Source organism: Marmota flaviventris, chromosome 2 (genome assembly GCF_047511675.1).
Source record: "Marmota flaviventris isolate mMarFla1 chromosome 2, mMarFla1.hap1, whole genome shotgun sequence".
NCBI classification, from domain to species: domain Eukaryota; kingdom Metazoa; phylum Chordata; class Mammalia; order Rodentia; family Sciuridae; genus Marmota; species Marmota flaviventris.
Genome location: NC_092499.1, coordinates 183,676,160 through 183,696,015, shown reverse-complemented (window position 1 = coordinate 183,696,015; position 19,856 = coordinate 183,676,160). Strand labels below are relative to the sequence as shown.

The 19,856-nt window shown below is 45.6% G+C and overlaps 2 protein-coding genes across 4 annotated transcripts in view; both read right to left on the bottom strand.

Moving 5' to 3' along the window:
* Positions 1-3,972: 3,972 nt before the first annotated feature.
* Adig (adipogenin) lies at positions 3,973-9,891 on the bottom strand. Its single transcript, XM_071607438.1, is given in 4 exon segments — positions 3,973-4,058; positions 4,061-4,218; positions 6,064-6,178; positions 9,765-9,891. Coding segments are annotated over 4 exon segments (486 nt in total).
* Positions 9,892-12,072: 2,181 nt separating this feature from the next.
* Positions 12,073-19,856, bottom strand: part of Ralgapb (Ral GTPase activating protein non-catalytic subunit beta) — a 104,371-nt gene continuing 96,587 nt past the window's right edge. For all 3 annotated transcript variants that reach the window (XM_027945196.3, XM_027945199.3, XM_071608919.1), the window contains 2 exons: positions 16,884-17,032; positions 12,073-16,214 (listed from right to left, as the gene is read on the bottom strand). In XM_027945196.3, coding sequence (XP_027800997.1) covers positions 16,021-16,214; positions 16,884-17,032 — 343 coding nt within the window. In that variant the 3' untranslated portion in view covers positions 12,073-16,020. The remainder of the gene's footprint in view (positions 16,215-16,883; positions 17,033-19,856) is intronic.

Here is a 19,856-nt window from a genome sequence, read left to right as displayed (position 1 = left end):
GGTGCCCCAGGACCCTTATGATGGCGTTGGTCTGACCAGCCTACGTTTCCAGCCTCGTCTCCCCTCCCTTCTTCTTCCCTCTGCCTACAGCATCCCTCTCTTGTCCGGCCAAGTGTCCTCCGGGCCTCTGCCTGGAGTCACTTCCTTGGACACACCTTCGCGACCTCCATCCTGGAACGGGTTGCTGTGTTGGCTTTTGCATTACACGTGTTCATTCCTATGGGAGATACTGACCTGTTCCTCCCTCCCACTGTCGTCTCTCCAGGGCCTGGGACACTGCCTAGCACATAGGAGGTATTGCAGCTATGGCCCACAAACTGCTTGACACTCCTCCTCTGGGAGGCGGGGTCTATGTCTCTCCTCTTTGAATCTGACAGGCTGTGACTCCTTCAGCACACAGAAGACAGCAGAGGTCAAGTTGTGAGACTTCCAAGCCCATTCACAAAGTCCACCTGACTCTCGCTCTCTGCTTGCTCTCTCTAGGAGCCTGGCTGTGTGCTGAGAAGCCCGGGACACATGCAAGGCCATGGGCAGGGGCTCTGGTCAAGAGCCCTAGCTGAAACTGGCTCTAGTTCTTTTGCAGAGGTGTCAGCCATAAGTGGAGAAGTTTCCAATGGTTCCAGTCCCCAGCATGAAGCCGTCCCCAACTATTCAATCTTCTTAGCTGAGGCCCCAGATATCATGGAGCAGAGACCAGCCATTTTGCCTGCCCTGTCCAAGTGCCTGATCCACAGAACCCCTGAGCAGGACACAATAGTGGTTTATGCCACTAAGGAACAGTCAACAGGAACTGTATGTTTAGGTGTCAAGAACTTTGGCTCTAATGTCAGACAGGCCTGAATTTGAATCCTAGGTCTGTCATTTATTAGTGAGGTCCCTGAATGTGGCCATACCTCAGCTTCCCCATCTTACAGGAAGCTGAGACACACTACCCTGGGTAGGCTGAGTAGTCTAAGAGCCCACAGTCATTCACCCAGCAGGTGGTACTGAGCCCCTAGCATGGCCAGTTTCTAGAAAGTTACACCCACAAGGTGCTTGGGACAAGATGTCCCCCATGTGTGTTAATTCCACAAATATGCGTTGCTTCCGAGCTCTTCCTGAGATTCAGGTGAGGCACGTGACTTGCCCAAGACTGCACAGCTGATGTGCACCTTTGGTTCCTGTACTGCAGAGAGCCAAAGGTGCACAAGCCCAGCCCGTGGAGGAAATACATCCCCCACAAGGCAGATGGTAGGAGCCCTTATAGCTGCTTGAGATTTCCTGGATGCAAACCTTTCTGTGCACGCACAGAGCTACTTTTCCCTCCAAAGGGCCTGGGGAGGAAGCAGCCTGGAAGTCCTCTGCTACGATCCAACCTCCCGTAAGTCTTGCTCTATGTGGGGCTGGGGCTGGGTCTCAGTGGTAGAGCACTTGCCTAATAAATGAGGCACTGGTTTGAGTCTCACAACCACATAAAAATAAATAAAATAAAGGTATTGTGTCCATCTACAACTAAAAATATATTTAAAAATCATGCTCTATGTGATTAGATGTGTCTCTTTCCCCCATCCAGACCTCTGTTTCCATAATTGTAAATGTAAAGACCAGGGTAAAGGTGGGGACTTTGAAAGATAATCTTATCAGATGATGGGGTGGGGGGCAAAGGACTTAACTGATCCTGTGCCTGGATCATTCCAACCAGTGTGCCTGCTCTTTTGAATTGTTATGTGATGCTCACAACATCATATTAATTCTGCTCGAGCTGATCTCTGGGTTGTGGGATTTACAAGCATGGCTATTTTATGTTACAGGCAACAAGAAAAAAAATATTCTGAAATCAGAATAATCACCGTAATTTAACTTCCCGAATCAGGTCAGGAGAGACAGGAAAGGCAGCTCTGGGAGTTCCCTACCGCTGTGGGAGGGTGGGTACCATCAGGTGATGGGAGACTCATGCTGGGCCCAAGGGGATGTCCCCTAGGTGTGGAGTACAGGCCTGCCTGGGTTCTGGCATCCACAGGCAGCCTTGCTAAGTCCCAATGCCCAGGATCAGTGACACGAAGACCCCTGGGAGTGGGCCCTGGACATCTGTATCTTTGAAGCTATCCAGCTGATTCCACTGAACAGCCAGGATGGGAAGCCCTGCCAGGGCCATCAGCTGCCCCTGGGGTCCAAAGACTTGCACAGATGGTGCTGAGGGTGGGAGGGGACAGATGGCTGCACATTATTCTCACACAGTGCTGCTGGGAGGGGCAGCATGCATGCTTGAGATGGCTGGGGAGACTGCGGACCTGCCCTTGACCTCCGAGAGGACAAATGTTCCCAGCCAGAAGATCAGGATCTAACAATTGTTTGAAATAGCAAACGGCCCCACTGGATTTTAACATTCTCTAAATAGCTTGCCATCATTTGAAAATCAGGTGTCACATTTTTAAATTCTTTAGTTCTAATTTCTCATAAAATAAAATCAGAGATGACATTCCTGGGTTGTCTGTCCCTGAGCAACAGTGACTGGAGCAGAGTGCCGGCTACTCCTTAAAACTGGTGTCCAGCAGTTTGGTGGCACCAGCTTGTAATCCCAGCAACTCAGAAGGCTGAGGCAGGAGAATTCCAAGTTTATGGCCAGCATCAGCAATTTAGCAAGACCCTATTCTCAAAATAAAAAATAAAAAAGGCTGGAAATGTAGTTCAGTGGTTGAGTGCCGTTGGGTTCAAATCCCAGAGCAAAAACAAACAAACAAACGGTGTTCAGCCAGCAACACAGCCCAGTGATACTTGCCAGGGACATGAAAAATTTCCAGAATGGCTTGAGGCTTGCCTTACTCCTTTCTTTAAACAAAGTCATAGGCACCTTGTTTGTCCCCTCTAGAGTCACTTAATCAGACTGTTATACTACATGCTGGGCAACATAGGGAACTGTGCTGGCCAATGTAGCAAGACCCTGTCTCAAGATTAAAAAAATAAAAAGAGCCAGGCGCGGTGGTGCACGCCTGTAATCCCAGCAGCTTGGGAGGCTGAGGCAGGAGGATTGTGAGTTCAAAGCCAGCCTCAGCAACGGTGAGGTGCTAAGCTACTCAGTGAGACCCTGACTTAAAATACAAAATAAGGCTAGGGATGTGGCTCAGTGGTCAAGTGTTCCCGAGTTCAATCCCTGTTATCCCCCCACAAAAATAATAAATAAATAAAAAGAACTGGAGATGTGGCTCAGTGGTAAGGCACCCCTGGGTTCAATGTGAAAGAAAGAAAAGAAAAGGAAAGAAAAGAAAAGAAAGAAGGAAGGAAGGAAGGAAGGAAGGAAGGAAGAAAACCTTGCATGGTAGTTAAGTTCTCATCAGTGAAACTATATATGTCTGTCCTGTTTGAAGTTCATTAATGATCATTGTAAAATCATCATGGGTAAAATGACCTAAAAAATTCTAGTCCGGGGTAAGTGACACACAAACCAGGAAGGAAAGGTGACACAGTCTCAACCACACAGCTTGTGGCCACAGAGAATGACTAAGACTCCTGAATCCTAAACCCCAAATAAGACACCAGGGTTCCCAGTACTCTCTCCCTCCACACTGGGGCTCGCTCATGTCGTAAGAATCTGCAGGAGGTCCTGGGAAGGACCTGGGCTTTGCATCCTGGGACCACAGTGGGAAGCGCACTCTACCACTGGGCAGCCAGGAGTCCTGGGGTGACTCCTGGACCCGTAGAGCTCATTCCTCACCTGCATGGTGGAGGGAAATTCCTCTTCACAGGGCTGTTGTGGAGGTAGCGAGGTGACACCTGCCCTGGTACACAGCAGGGCAATCCCTCCCACACCTGCCTGGTCATGCAGACCCGTGGGATCTGGGGACGGCAGCTTGTGAACGAATGGACCTCTCAGCCAGCAGGTTTTTCAAGGGTCTCCTGGGCACAGGAGCCCCCTTGTGGCTTTAATATGAACCCACTCACTCCAGCCTGGCCCTGCCCTGGGACCTCCTCTGTCCACCTGGCCACTGCGCCTGCTCACACCATCTTCACTGGTTCCGGCTCCTCCCTCCAGGGCCAGGAGGTCATCTGGGATGATGGAGAAGCGCTGGCTCCTCTGGAGGTTTCGTGGGTCTAACTGGGGAGGAGATAGGTTGGGGGTCCCAGGGAGGCTCCTCAGTTGCCAGAGTCCTCTCCTCTCCCAGGTGAGTCTCTCCTGTCCACTTTGGTCATTGCTGTGGCCCAGCTCAATCTGAGACAAGCAAGCCGGAAGCGAGTGTGTGGCTGGACCTCGGTTGACATCAGAGTGAAGGAGGAAGAGAGACAAGTCAATGACTGGGTGGGAAGGGCCTCTAGAAATGGACAGGGTTCTTCGTAGGGTCTGAAAATCTCATTTTCCTGCCCCTCTCACGTACACAGACAGGAAAGGCTACAGAAGTCACAAGCCCTTGAGCAAATGAACAAAATGTTCAAAAACTGAGAATTTTTGGCTAAGGGTGTAGCTCAGTAGTAGAGCACTTGCCTAGCAGGCACCAGGCCCTGGGTTCAAGGGGGAACCCAGCACCACAAGGGGGAAAAAGAAAAGAAAAAGAAATTTGAGAACAGCAGTAGCTGCACATTAAGCCAAGCCCAGCACCTGTGTGCCTTCACACTCACATAACCAGCCCTGTGCACAAACCCCTGGGTGTTTGCATAGGTGTTTTCTGGGGAAATGGACCTCAGCTGTCAGGTTGTGACCCAGAAATGTTGGGTGAGAATCTGTTGCAGGTAGTGCACGTCTGTATCCCAGTGACATGAGGCAGGAGGATCCCAAGTTCAAGGCCAGCCAAACCAACTTAGCAAGGCCCTAAGCAAGTTAGCAAGACTCGGTCTCAAAATAAAAAATAAAAAGGGTTAGTGATATGGGTCAGTGGTAAAGTGACCCTGGTTTCAATTCCTAGGACAAAAAAAAAATGCTGCCACTGAGGTTCAGGGAGTGTCTATTTCTCAACCCACTTCTTCCCTGAGTAGACAACATGGAACTTGGACAGACTGCTGGGTAAGACAGGCTCTAGTGGCTGTGAGGCCATGGAGGCAGAGGGGAGGGTAGAATCCTTGCGACTTGCTGCTGGGCTGGATGGGGGTGGGAGGGACAGTCTTGGCAGCTGCCCATGTCACAGCTTGCATGGCTGGGCCAGGACACTGGTGCTGCTCCTGGGCAAGGAAAAGTGGGCAGAGGCAGGCTGCCGTGCTTCACTTTGTCGGGAAGGAACAGACATGGAGGGGTGTGAAGCAGCAGCAAGCAGCTCCAAGGAAGCTCAGAGACACACGTGGCGTCACAGGACCAGAGGTGGCACTTAGTCCCACTGCCACAGACGAGGCCTCTTTAGGCGTCCCGTGGGTGCCAGAGCTCCCTCTCTGGGCACGTCATTAGATTGCCCTGACACTTCAAGTTTCTCTTTGTAAATGGAGGTAGGAATAATATCCTCTTTTAGCATTTCATAAAGGAGCCTGCAAAAGGCAAATGCTCAGCACAGCCCTGGCAGCCACCAGCCCATTATTATTGCATCATGATGGATGGCCCGCACTTCTTCCATATGTATTGCAAACCGTGTGTGTCCAGCAGTGCTCTGGTGCTTGGATACCTTGATTACCTGGCAGGCTGGAAGGTGCTCAGTGCCATGGGGAAGGGGAGTATAGAGCAGAGGGAGGGGGCGAGTGAGGTCACATAGGGTGGGTCAGGGTAGTCCTTTGGAAAAAGTGAAATTGGAGCATAGGACCTGGGAGGCGAGAAAGTGCCGAAGCAGTTGTGGAGGGAGGAGGGTTCCAGGCAGAGGGAATAGACAGTGCAAAGGCCCTGTGAGAGTGGTGGGAGATGAGGTCATGGGGTAAGAGTGGGGGCCACTGTGAGGAAACTCCTTGTGGCAGCAGTGGCTGGTCCTCCCATGCGACAGAGGCAGCGAGCTCTGTCATGGTGGAGAAAGCCAGTGCTGCAGCATGGCTGCGCCCTGAGGGGCCAGAGCTCCAGTATGGTGAGAGCAGGGGACAGCCTGCTCCAACATCGTGGGTGCTCAAGGCTTTGAGCAGGCCAGGGGCTCCCAATGTAGCCCCCAGCCTCTAGAACAGCCTTACCTGGTAGAGCAGGCTGACCAGCAGAGCCCCTCTTCTTCTGGGTCTTGGAGTGGCCCCTTCCAGCAAAACTCAGCTGGCCCTTGGCTCCAGGGCTCCCAGTTGAGATATAAATCTGAAGCATTTTCCTCTGAATCTGTGAAGGTCCAAAACAAGGCCTCTGGGGTGGTCACCTCCTGTCTCCCACCCCAGCCCCAAAGGATTCCCCTGCCAGGCCTGGGATCCCTACAACCTTGTCTGAGGCCAGGAGATCCAGGCAGAATTGTGACATCTGAGCCAGTCCTGAGGCCTCAAAAAGAGAACCTCCAATGACCAGGACCCAGAAAAAAGGTTGTTCTATGACTCAGAAAGCAGCCATATCCATGGACCAGAAAGGGAAGGACCTAGAGGTGCCAAATGACCTACTGTCAGGGAGCAGGCACTGAGAAGATACACACCCAGCCATCAACCCAGCCTCCATTTCTCCACAAGTTCACTCATCAAATACCTGTGTGTTATGTATGATGCCCATCACAGCGATATTTTGTGATGAAACACAAACACAAATAAAAGAACCCCTGGAACCCCATGCACAGCCATCATAGAGGTCTGGTGGCTGAGAATGGCACTCTCACCCTGAAGAGACGTGATTCATCATGAAGCTTTTCAAATGACTGCATTCTATCTGTCTCATTCAACTTGCAGGACATCTGGGTATGTTACAAGTAAGTTGCAGAAAAATGTATATGGAAGATCTGTCTTTAAATAAATCTTGCACCCCTTCCCGCTATTTTTGAAAACCTGCAAGTTATTAGGTATATGCATGAGTTTCTAAATTTGGCTTATCTCAAGAAAGCCAGATGAGAAAGAAGAGGGGATTGGAAGACTATCTTCCTTACTATAGTCTTGTGTTCTGTCCTTGGTGGAGAAGTAAAGGAGGATGAATAGAGCAGTCAGAGTGTGACCAAGAACAGGAAATAGGAAGAAAAAACAAACAAACAAACAAATAAATAAAAACCCCAGCCTAATGTCCCTATCTATAAAATGGACATAATAAGAGCATCTTCCATGAAGAGGGTTAACTGAGGTTAAGACATGTAAATAGCACAGGACCTCCACGGGTGTTCAATTATGTCAGCAAGTGACTGACTTAAATTCAGTAAGATGGCTTGAAGTGACTGTTCTTGACTAGAGACAGTATATGCTCAAAAGAATATTGCCTATGTGCTGAGTATTTTGCACGCAATTTCTCAGTTGATCCTCTTATCAACTTCCTGAAGACTAAGTGTCCCTTATTCAAAGGAAACAGAAATGTTTCAGATTTGGGAATTTTTTCCCCTCTGGTTTTGGAATATTTTTATAGTTAACAGTTGAGCATCCCTAATCTGAAAACCCAAAGTCCCAAATGCTCTGTCTCATTTTTGATTTCAGATTTTTAACTTGGGGATGGTTGACCTGTAGTATTTTTCATATTTTACAGATAAGAAAAACTCATGGAGGTGAAATGACTTGGGGCTCATAGCCAGACGGCATAGTACTGGATTCAGATTCAGCCTCCCAGCTACACGGTCACGTGGAGTTCCACTGGGTGCACTTGCGGTGAAGTCAGGGAATTCAGAGGAAGCTTCCAACATCTTTCTCCAAAGACCATCATGGGGTGGGTAGGACCCTCCAGGCACAGTCTGTCTCAGCCCAAATCCATCTCTGATGTTTCCCTTCTTTTCAGATTGCAAACTCCTTTCAAATTGCAAGGAAGAAAGTCCACAGAAAAGCACCTTCCACTAGCTGGGCCTCTCTTCCCATGTCATGGTCAGAGGTTGGCAGTGTCCCCTCTGGCCAGTTCCCCAGGAGCAGAGTTGCCCATCTGATTTTTTTTTTTTTTTATCTAAACACCTGTCTCTCCAGGCAGTTCCCCTCCCAGCTTCCTGAAGGCATTTTCCTCTCACCTTTGGGACCTGAAACCACCCCGCTGAACCAGACAGGAGTGCAGGGTGTGGGGAGAGGGAGGAGGGAGGAGGGATCGGAGTGGTTCTTGTCACCTGCTTATCATATGGGGTTCCGGGACAAACTGATTCCAATAAAGCAAGACAGAGAAGAATAAAAAACTGCAGGCCTGGGTGTCCTGAGCCTGCAGATCCAATATTCTGGGTTTGGGCCAGTCCCCAGAAGAAGCAAAACACATGTACCTATACCAAGAGTTCCAAGAAGACCAGCACCCTGAGAGGACTGCCTGCCTGCCTCACTTTGATGAGGGTTTCTCTTCACTGCAAAATTTACAAGGGACTTATTTCAAAATGCTATGTGGTGAAAGGTCAGGTGTCCCCCCCAGAGAAGCTACTTCCTCCCACAGTGAAAACAACAATGACTAAACCAGCTTGACTGGAATATTTTCTCAGCCTATAAGCACCTATGATGTGCCATGTGTATATCTGCACTAAGTGCCCTGACATGTAAGCTCTTGACATGCAGGACAACCCCAAAGGGCAGGTCCTGTCATCATCTCCATTTTGTAGATGAGATATAATGAGGCTCGGACAGGACTTGCCCAGAGCTATGCAGCTAGTAGATGGCAGAACAGAAAATTGAAGTTTGCACTCTCAGGTGCATCATGACCTGGGGCAGGTTGCTTCTCTCCAAGCCTCAGTTTCCTTAGCTGTAAAATAAGGATTATTTCACAGGGTTATTCTGAGGATTAGATGAGATGATGCATGTCAAGTGTTTAGCAAAGCCTTAGTACCTAGTGTTCAAAAGGCTAGTTACTATTAAGAGCTCTTTAAGGGACAAGACTGAAATTGGAACTCAAGTCTCCAGACTTCAGACACAGCTTCTATAGCCAGTGCACATGACCAAGCCTTGTGACTCCCACCAGTCACCAGGCCCAATGCCCAAGTTGTGCCCCTCAGGGGGGCTGTGGTCCATCCTGGGAACACTTTCTGAAAGCTAGAGGATTTCATAGGCTCTTACCTGGAACTCCTAATAATTACACAATGACCATCCCTATGTGAAACGTGGGGTAGGTGTGGGTGGGTGAATTGCTCAGGTTGTCTTAATAGCATGTGACCAGAGCTGGCACCACCCTCTGCTCAGCTGGCTAACAGTTTTAGAGTTGAAGGGCAGGAGGGAGAGGGTCAAGAGATTCCCAGGAAAAGACCCTTGGGTGGAGGGGGAACTCAATAGGATGCCTGAGGAGCAGAAGCATAGCTCCTGCCACATGGCCTGGTACTATCCCAGTTGACCTGCCCCAGCTCCCCTCACGGCTGACTTTGCCCTGCCTCTTGCTCCTCTTAGTGGCCTGACAACATCAGGATGAATGTGTCAGCTTCCATGATCCTGTATCCCAGAAAACCCAGATCTTCTCTGAGGTGTGGTCTCTGCAGAAAACAGTATTAATGGTCTCTAGTACCTGAAAAATGTCAATGCTTCTATAGCCAGTGCACATGACCATTGAGCCCATTGAGCCACCTCTTTCTAACTTATACCAAAGAACCAATATGCATTCGGCAGCCCAGAGGGGATTCAGACCTGTATATAACATCCTGCTTCACAAACAGGGATTCACTCTTGGACTCTAGGTTAAGAAGTCCTAAACTATCAAATCAATCCCTTTCTCTTACTATTGACTGCTTGTATCTGAACCACACTTAAGGTGTCTAAGCAAAACACCTTTTTCTGCAGTTGTTTCAGAACATCTATTTGACACCCTGCCCAGCTCCAGGGGCCAGCCTGGTGGGTAAGAAGCTCACCTTGGTTAAGTAAGAAGCGCAACCAGATGATCAACAAGAACAGCAGCAAACCCACGGGCAGGCAGAGCCAGAACACCAGGAAAGAGAATGTGAGGTTATTCACCAGGGGCACCAGAGGGTACTTCATGGTGCATGAGAGTCTATGCTGGCCAGCCTGGGGGGCTGGCAGGGCTGCCCCTGGGACCTGGCAGGTTGGGGCCATGCTGTGCTCAATCCAATTGTGACTGAGCGGTGATGTAACAAGGAAGTCACAGTGTCCTTTAGGCTGAGCCTTCGGGGAAGAAGCCCTGAGGGAGGGCTGGTTTGGCAGCCTGGTGGGAACTGGGACAGTGAGACAGTCTGGCTGAGAAGAGAAGCCTGCCTTCCAGGCCTGCAGGCTGGGCTGAATCTCAGTTTGGCAGCTACCGGGTCCATGTGACAACTCTCTGATCCTTTTTTTATTAGATGGGAGTGAATAATTCTAAGTTAGAAAACTAGATGATGTGACAAAAACCAGCCACAGGTGGGTGTTCACATATCTGGAGGTACAGATCCCATCAGGATCCAGCCAGGTCCCCAGGTCCCATCTTCCAACTGCACATGCACACACCCACACTGAGGGCATGGGGGATGGTGGCAGATTGAGGGAGCTTAATGCCTTGTGCGGCAAACAGCTGTAGGCGCTCCAGCCAATCACTACTAAATGGGAAATGCAGGCCCAGCATTTCCCTTTTCCATGAAAACAACAAGACTATATTTTATGTGAAATCTCCCAAATTTAAAATGTTGGATCAACCTCGTTAAAACCTCGACTAAAGAAAATCTGTCAAGCTGGATTAGGTCACTGGGATGCCATTTAAAAACTTTAGCCCCTGAATAAAGGGGATTTATGTGGAAGCTTTTGCACTTGTCCCTGTTAGAGTTTTCAGGGAGACTTCTAAGGCTTGTTCCCTTATCTCTCAAGTGGGCAGAACACTCTTAGGTGCCCTTCTTATCTTCTCCCGCTTCTTTGTTGTTTATCTATTTGTGAAGTATTTAATAAATCTGACTGTGGCAGAAGTAGGCGCTGGGCTTCCCAGGACTCATCAGCCCCCAGGATAGGGGGAGGGACTGTGGATAGATTGGCAGCCTGGGCAGAAGGTCTGAGACATGGGACAGTCCATTCAGAATTGGCTGGTGTGTAGTCCTCTTCAAGAGGGTCCACGGAGCACCCACTCAGTCACTGCCAGCATGGAAGGTACTTATTAAACACACCAATTCCTAGGTGCAAATCTCCCACTGAGTCTGAACTTGGTATCAACACACCAAGCCCAGAGTGATCCTGAGTCAGACTTGGAGACCACAGCATTCCATGGCTCAAGAGCAGAGGTTTGAAAGTCAGGCAGAGTCATTTGAGGCTGGGAAGTGGGACACAGACATATGGAGTGACATGGGGGAGATGTGGAAGAAGATGCCAGTCCAGAAAGAAAGGAAACCAGTCCAGCCATAGGGAAAAAAGTAGAGCAGGGGAGGGGAGAGATGGTGCTTGGAGGGCCAATGGTTTAGAGGGAGCTCAGCCTTACTGTGGGATGACAATTCCCCAAAAGAGGTCTGAGAAAATGGTATTTGAACATGCATCCAAGAGCAGAGCCCAGATAGGCTGTGCCTGGATGCAAGGTCAGAAGCAGGGTGGTCGGGGCTGGGGTGATTCTAGGCCCACACCTCTAAAGAGGGTGGGTCAGAGAGCTGAGCAGCCAAGTTCGAAGGGACTTAACACAGGTCTGGCTATGAAATCTTCCCAGACACCAAAATAGGGGCCACTGTATAGTCAGCTTTCCTGGCTACCAATTCAGACAGAAGTCCTGTGGTAGGAGGGCAGAGCAGGGCAGCTTGGGGAATCTGTGCTATTGGGGCAGCTATGGCCAGAGGAATGTACCATAAGCCTCTAATGGTGAGATCTAGACAATGAGGCGCTAATCTGACCTCACGGAGCCCTGCAGCCAACCCTGTGTGAAGGGGAAATGGGGGCAGGGGAAGACCATCTGTGTCTTCCCTGTTTCCAGATTGCCCAGCCCTTACAGAGCTCAGATTTTTCTGCAAGTAGAATATCCCAGGACTGAGAGTCATCCACCTTCAGCAAATCCTGGCCTCTCAGCAATAGAAGACACTTCCATCATAGACAGCCAAGTGCTTTTCTTTTAAAACTAATCTGAGTCATTCACAAAACTCTACTTAAACCAAGGTTGAAAGTCCACACATCTAAATTATGAAGGGCCATCAAAGACAAGCAGACCCCCTGGAAAGAGTAAAATTACGCAAGACCCCAGCCTGTAACCAAAAGCACACACAGTTATTAGATAAGAATCTCCTTAAAATTTAATTAACTAAATGTATTACATTCAGTATTCCATGGATTTCTTCTGGACAAAGATCGGCATAAATAAAACAGACCTCTAGACCTTCTTCCCTAGCTGACGAAGATCAAACACAGGAGGCGAGGGGACACAGGTACACCTTTATATTTACATCTCGCCTTTACTTTACAGTTCAGTGCCAGAAGTATTTACAGAAAATACAATAAGAAAAAGATCATGTCTTGGCAACATACCGAAATTCATACAAATCGTATATATGGTTTCAAGCAAATAATGATACTGCTTAGTTTTTAGCCACGACTGCCAAGCCCTTCAGAAAAAGATGTCTTGGTCACTGCAGGAGACAAGGACTTGGGAAACTTGGTTTGCTTCAACAAATATTTATTGGGCGCCTACTATATGCAAGGCACTGTGGAATCCCGAATTACACCTTTTTCCCTCACCATTAAAAAAATGAAAAGTGTCTGAAGAATAAGGGTCAATATTCTAAGAAGAACACCACACAGTGCATGGCTTTGTTAGCTGCTGAGAGACCATGGTCTGACTCCACACCATCCAAAGGATCCCTCCAATCTCTCCACCTCAGGAAGAGGATGTCGGGAGCCCTGAAGCAGACCAGCTGGCTCCAATATCAGTTTGTGTAAACATACACATCAATCTTTTTAGGAAGCTATAATCTGAATGGGTCTTACAATGCTGAATGAGAATTATCACCAGCAGGAGTGTCCAGTATTTATGTCAACATCTACCAAAAAACAGGTCTTTGCAAAAGACCGACTCTCGCTTTGGGTGAAGCTCTACTTTTCAACAGAAATAAATACTCTCAAAGACTGTCTCTAGAAATCAGTCTGGAGAGCCTGACAAATGCTTCCCCAGCACATGTAGGAAGGAACTGTTCATGAACACCTTGCGCACACAACCGGTGGGCAACTGACATTACTGGCCAAAGGCATAGGTATTTTGTATACATAAATGAGAGCAGAGAAGGACTGTCTTGAAAAAGAGGACCTGGAAGCCAAGGAAAGCACGAGTGTGTGTGTGTGGCTAGGGAGGGGAACAGCTCCTGCCTTGTATTATTCCAAAGGACAGGAGAGGGTCTTAGGAGGAAGCCCTAAATGAAAGGGAGAGGTGGCTAGACATGGAAAGGGTTAGAAAGGTAAGAGCCCTCCTTTGTCCTTAATGCTCCCAAAGAGAAGCAAAGCCCCCACCTTCCTGAAACTTCAGAAGGGAGCATGAGGAATGACTCACCTGTCTCTTGGGCAGTGCTTTCTTCTTCCCAGAATGCCACATGCATCCACCCCCAGCACATACAGCCAAATTGGACTACTAAAGATTATTACCAGGTATTAAATATGTTAATCTGGCAATATTCTACTCAAAGTGATTTTTTTTTGGGGGGTACCAGGGATTGAACTCAGGGGCACTCGACTACTGAGCCACACACATCCCCAGCCCTATTTTGTACTTTAGAGACAGGATCTCACTGAGTTGCTTAGTACCTCACCTTTGCCAAGGCTGGCTTTGAACTCGTGATTCTCCTGTCTCAACCTCCCAAATTGCTGAGATTACGGTATGCATCACCACGCCCAGCTCAAAGTGATTTTTAATACAGGCAATTGGGTGACCTTAGTGACCATGAATCCCAAGTCATACTAGTGAAAGGTCCAAGGGTTCATACCACACTCCCTTTTTAGACAGATGAAATTTTGAGCAGAAGGAACCAGCACTTGGTGAGGTACGTGGATCAGACAGTATGTTGGCTCTGTATATCCCGGTGGGGGGAAGGTCGAAACTCCTTCCCTGGGGACCACCAAGTCTCCCAGACTGCAAAAGTATTCACTTGCCAAAGTCATTAGAATTCTAAAAAGTTGCCAGAAACTAGAGCTATCTAAAGAATCGGCAAGTCCATCCTCAACACACACATACTGTATATTGTTCTGACATTTAAACTATTGACAAAAGTAAAAGATTTATCTGAAGAATCACACTGAGGAAGTACACCAACATCAGTTATTTTTAACCTCTGGAATGTTCTAAGTTACACACTCATTTATGGCCTTCTTTGTTTACTTCAACCAGAACAAGGGATCATTTTCCCATGAAATATCAATCTGATATTTCCTTTAAAGTTATTAAGCCTTACCTTATTCTTGCTGAGCTACTAAATCATTTTTAGAGTATAAATCACTAAATCTTTATCACACATTCCTCCCTTCCTCCCATACCATCTGGAAACATCAACTTATTGCCCAGCTCAAAAAGAAAACCAATTATTAAATAATATTATACCCTGAATAGAAACTAGAGTAATAGAAGGAGGAGGGGAAGGTTAACTTTACCTGAGCTTACAAAAAGGAAGAAAAGGGTGTGGCCAACTTATGACCAAGAGCTGCTATGCCCACATTTCTTGCTCAGAGGTGGCAAAATGCATACTTCTGGGATAGTTGTCTGGCAAGGAATTAGGTCCTACACTACCCCTGACCCTCTAAGAAAATGACTGAAACACCAAGCCAGACAGGCCAGTGTAGCCCTGACCTACAGAACCTAATAACATTAGAGTGCAAGTGGAAAAATATCCTTGAACAACTCTGATCACTATTCTTTGTACTTCAAATGTCACTTATTTTTCTTCATACAAAATAATCTTGCTAAAGAAGAAAGCACACACAAAAAAAGGAGAAATGAATGGTATATACTATAGCACTATAACAGGAATCCTTGTAAGGATGGTCTGCATCTGGGTTTGGCCACCTCCAAAGTTTTATCCCTGGCAGAAAAGTAGCAGCGAGGTAACAGAAATATTTCCAAAACTCTGGCAGGGATTTGCTGGGCCTTTAGCTGCAAAGTCCTGACAGCAAGACAGCCATTTTTAACAGCATCTGCCCAAGGAGGTAGCCACTAACATTTGCCAATCATGATGTAATCCACGAGCTTTCCAGAAAAGATCTGAAGTAGTAGCATTGAGAGGCTACTTCCTGAACCCCAAATGAGAATCCTTCATCAACTATTACAGTTTGCTGCTTGGTCCTGAAATAAGAGATAATGGATGAAACTAAATAATTTTCAACCCTGTTGTGAATTTATATTTCTTGATATGTAATCAAGAATCACAAATATTTAAGCTGTTATTTTGTCGCCAAGATGGAGACAAATAATGGAGAGTAGAGGCATCACTGCTGTCTGACACCTTTGAAACCCCACAAACTTCTTTAGTATCTCCATTAGAGGACAAGGCTGAGCCTCCATTGTAATCTGTCCACTCAGGAACTGAGGCCTTCAGAGAGATCTGAGTAGTGATGAGCATGGCAGCTTGTTTAAATATGGAGAGAAAATATGGAATATGTTAATGTCAGACTTCTGAGCCAAAGACATTTATGTTCTTTTCTTTTTGTCAGTTTGACAGTTGGATGACAAATGGACCTACAAGTGAGCAGAAGGCTGAGACTCCTTTCCTTCTCCTCCATTCTGTCAGCACAAGCCTGTAAGTATCCTGGAAGATTGTGAGACAGATTTTGATTTTGAATACAACCTCCTAAAAAGTGAGGTATAAAACTATCTTCAATTTCTAATTTGCAAATTTGTTGATACTACCAATACATGTGTTTAACTGAGATGCATTAAAAACCTTTCTCCTCAAAAGGCTTATATTTAACTAAAATTGTCACTTTTAAAAGAAAGTTTATGGCTAAAATGTTTATCGTCATTACCAGCAGGAATATGATTGTGTCTGGGAGCCCATTTCACTAGAAAGCCAAAAGTCTTCTATCCAATGGGTTTACAATGTGTTTCTTCTATTCCGGTGATTAAACAGCAAACTCTTGGGGAGTGATTTGTTTATTTTTACAGTGATCACCTATCAAACTGTCTTGCTTTGATATTACAGTCCCCACACTGGAGTTCAACTGTCCTAGACAGACAGTGGTCTAAGAACTGCAGCTCTTGAGTCCAACCTCCTGGAAAAGTGAAGTATAAAACTCTGGCTCCAACTGCTTGTTACGGTACTTGTTGACGATGTCGGTGATTTTCTGTTTCCGACGGACATGTGGTGGGCTGTAGGAGTCACTTTCCAGTCTCTTTCTTCTACAAATGTTTATTACAGTCTGCCTCACCAGAAAGCCTTGAAAACAGAGGGTAAAATAATTGTCAACAGCCAGTCGTCAGGTGACCTCTCAGAGGACCTGTCCCTCCTCCTCACTACCTCATTCCATTCGCATAACTTCCCATCCCAGAGAGACTGGCACAGCACTAAGAACAAATCAGCACAAGAATGACAATGAGGAGGGAACGCAGAATCAAAATCTGGTTTGACAATCCATTTCCTGCCCTGGCTTGCAAACAGATATCTTCCTTGATTAATATTCAAAGTTTGTGAAGTCCCATTTGCACTTACTAAAGACAGTTTAAAACAGAACAAAACGTGCTTCCTTTTTAACAAGAACAGTAGCATTTTCTACATATAGACTCTAGAAAGTAATAGTATCTTTTCTTTATTTTTACTACTTTTTGGTTTATAAAAGTGTTAAAAGAGCTGGGTGTGATGGTGCATACTTGTAATCCCAGCGGCTCTGGAGGCTGAGACAGGAGAATTGAGAGTTCAAAGCCAGCCTTAGCAATGGTAAGGCCCTAAGCAACTCAGCGAGACCTTGTCTCTAAATAAAATACAAAATAGGGCTGCAGATGTGGCTCAGTGGTTGAGTGCCTCTGACTTCACTCCCCAGTACCAAAAAAAGTTTTAAAAGAACGAAGGAAAGAAACCTCAGTCCTTCAGCGCACATGAAGACCTTACCGAGTGCTCGCCGGCTGACTATCATCCCATCCACAAGAGGGATGACCATGTTAAATTTTCCAGTGGCTCCTTGGATTTTTATCCGGAACAATCCAGTGTTTAAAGGGTGTATGAAGATAACTGGAACTTCTTTTTCAAGATTTGTAGATCTAAAGAAAAGAAAAGTCTTTTCAGCTCAGACACATAAGAACTAAAGTCCCCCATATGTAGCATCAGAACAGCCCGCATCTCCTATGTTGTTGCTGACAATCCTCTTTCTGGGAGGCCATGTTGCTGTATCCATAACACTTAGCTCTAAGTGCTCATTTCTGGAGTCAGGCTTTTTATGTCAACAAAGGTTGAGAAGAATGCTTAGAAAACCACTGGGGAGACAAGATAGAAAAGCCAAGAATCTATTGTAGGAAGCTGCGAATCCAGCAGCAAGCTATGGGACTTCTACTTAGCTCTCCCTTTTGTACGGAACATAATGTACTTGCCAGAGTGCAGGGAATTCCAGCACAGTGGAGGATATACCTCAGAGCAAATGAGAAACAGCTGAAGCTCAGTGTGGAAATTCTGGAAGTCAAGAGAAGAGGTTGGGAGGGTCATCAGTTTGAACTGGCGGCAAGTGGCCTCTTCAGCTGAAGTGATAAATGGCCACATCTTGGCAGGGCCAAAGCTGTTAGAGCCACTAACTGACTGGCAGATGCTAAGGTCAGCAACTGCACCTCTGAACGAGTGAGTCACATATCACACATCATGGATTGGCCAACCCATCTGGAGGTACTCATGTTATTATGTGATGCTCTAAGCTGGGGGCTTTTTTCTTTATAACACATTTTCTTTCTATAGAGGCAAAGTGAGTTTAGCAAAAGAAATACTGAGTTAATTTTTCAAGACATTTAAAAAATAATAAATCCTAGAGTAATTCTGTCCCCAAGCTGAATTCTAAACTTTGCTAATCTACCAATAAAATACAAATTTTACAGCCATATCTTATTACAACTTTTTTTTTGAGAGAGAGAGAGAGAGAGAGAGAGAGAGAGAGAGAGAGAATTTTTTTAATATTTATTTTTTTTTTTAGTTTTCGGCAGACACAACATCTTTGTTTGTATGTGGTGCTGAGGATCGAACCCAGGCCACACGCATGCCAGGCAAGCGCGCTACTGCCCGAGCCACATCCCCAGCCCCTTATTACAACTTTTGACCTAAAAAGATTAAAACCACAAAACAGTGTAAGTCAGTTAAAGGTCTATTTCCAACTAGCTATAGAAATGCCATCCTTATGACAACTATCCCATAGTCTCTTCAGCAAGTCACCATCATGAAGCATAAAAAGGAAGTTGTTTTACAGTAAAAGAGATGGAAGGAGTTAACACCAGATGCATAGTCGTGGAATGAATTCTGAATTGAATAAACCAGTTGTAAAGAAATTTTTAGGGAATGTGGAGAAATGTGAGTATTATTAACTTTATTATTGGGATAATGTTATCATTAGCTATCTGAAAAATGTTCTTAAGGAATACATACTGATATATTTAGAATGTTATGAAATCTGTAATTTGTTTAAGATTACTTCAACATGAAAAATATGAAACTTAAGAATGACTTCCTTTTTTAGAAAAAAAAATTAAATGATAGTGTTAAAATAAACTACTTGGGAAGGTGAGAGAGGATTGCCAAGTTAGAGACCAGAACAAGCAACTGTCTCATTGGGACCCTGTCTCAAAAAAAAAAAAAAAAAAGGGGGGGGTTGGGGATGTAGTTCAAGCATAGAGTACCCCTGGGTTTAATTCCCAGTACCACAAACAAATGAACAAACACCATCTCTACAAGTTTTCTTCAATAATAATCTAACAATGTTAGAATAAGTTCATCTTACATGCAATTAGTATCAGATGATGTAAACAGAAGGAACTGAAGTTAAAATACTAAGTTTGGGGACAGCTCTGTGATGTTGAGATGAGATTAGCAACTGAGGGAAAAGGCCTGGGTTTGGATCCCTTCTTCTGCATTTACTGAGTGCATAGGGCTGAGGAATAAACCTCTATGGGCATATTTTATCCTACTGGTAAAACAGGAATGATAATTATAACTTGGAGTTGTAAACCAAAAACCAACAAGCAAAATGTCTTGAAAATTATAAAGATCAAACAATACGTTATTATCTTAGAATCATATTCTGTTCTTATTCTTTTTGTAAATGGGCAGGTAAAACAGAAATTTTAACATAATAACAAAATTTTTTTTTTTAATATTTATTTTTTAGTTTTCAGCGGACACAACATCTTTGTTTGCATGTGGTGCTGAGGATCGAACCCGGGCCACACGCATCCCAGGCGAGTGCGCTACCGCTTGAGCCACATCCCCAGCCCCCATAATAACAAAATTAATATTACATTTTACTTCAAAATACTTTCCCGTTAAATAGCTCATTAGATTAGGATATTTTAACTGCTATTATCCAGAATGATTATTTTTCCAATTTAACTCCATCATTTCTGTCTTAATTATTAACAGAGTCTTCATTAATGCTTTAAGAATTTAACCTTTATTTTATTTATTTGTTTTTAAGCGGTGCTGAGGATCAAACCCAAGTCCTCAACCATGCTGGGCAAGTGCTCTATAACCCCAGCCCCTTCATTAATACTTAATTGCTGCCTCTTCTCCATTTTTCCTTTTACCACAGGCAAATGTAAAACAGGAATTAATTATATTATTTAAAAATTCAGTGCTCAACATCACTGATTATCAGGGAAACTCAAATTAAAACCACAATCAAATATCACTTCACACCAGTTAGAATGACCATTTAAAAGAACAAATAAACAAGGCTAAGTGTGGTGATGATATAGGGAATAAGGAATCCGTGTACACTATTAATGGGAATGTAAATTAATGCAGCCACTATGGAAATCATTAAGGCAATTCCTCAAAAAATTAAAAAAAAATCAGAACTACCATGTGAAACAGTAATCCTGCTTCTGGATATAT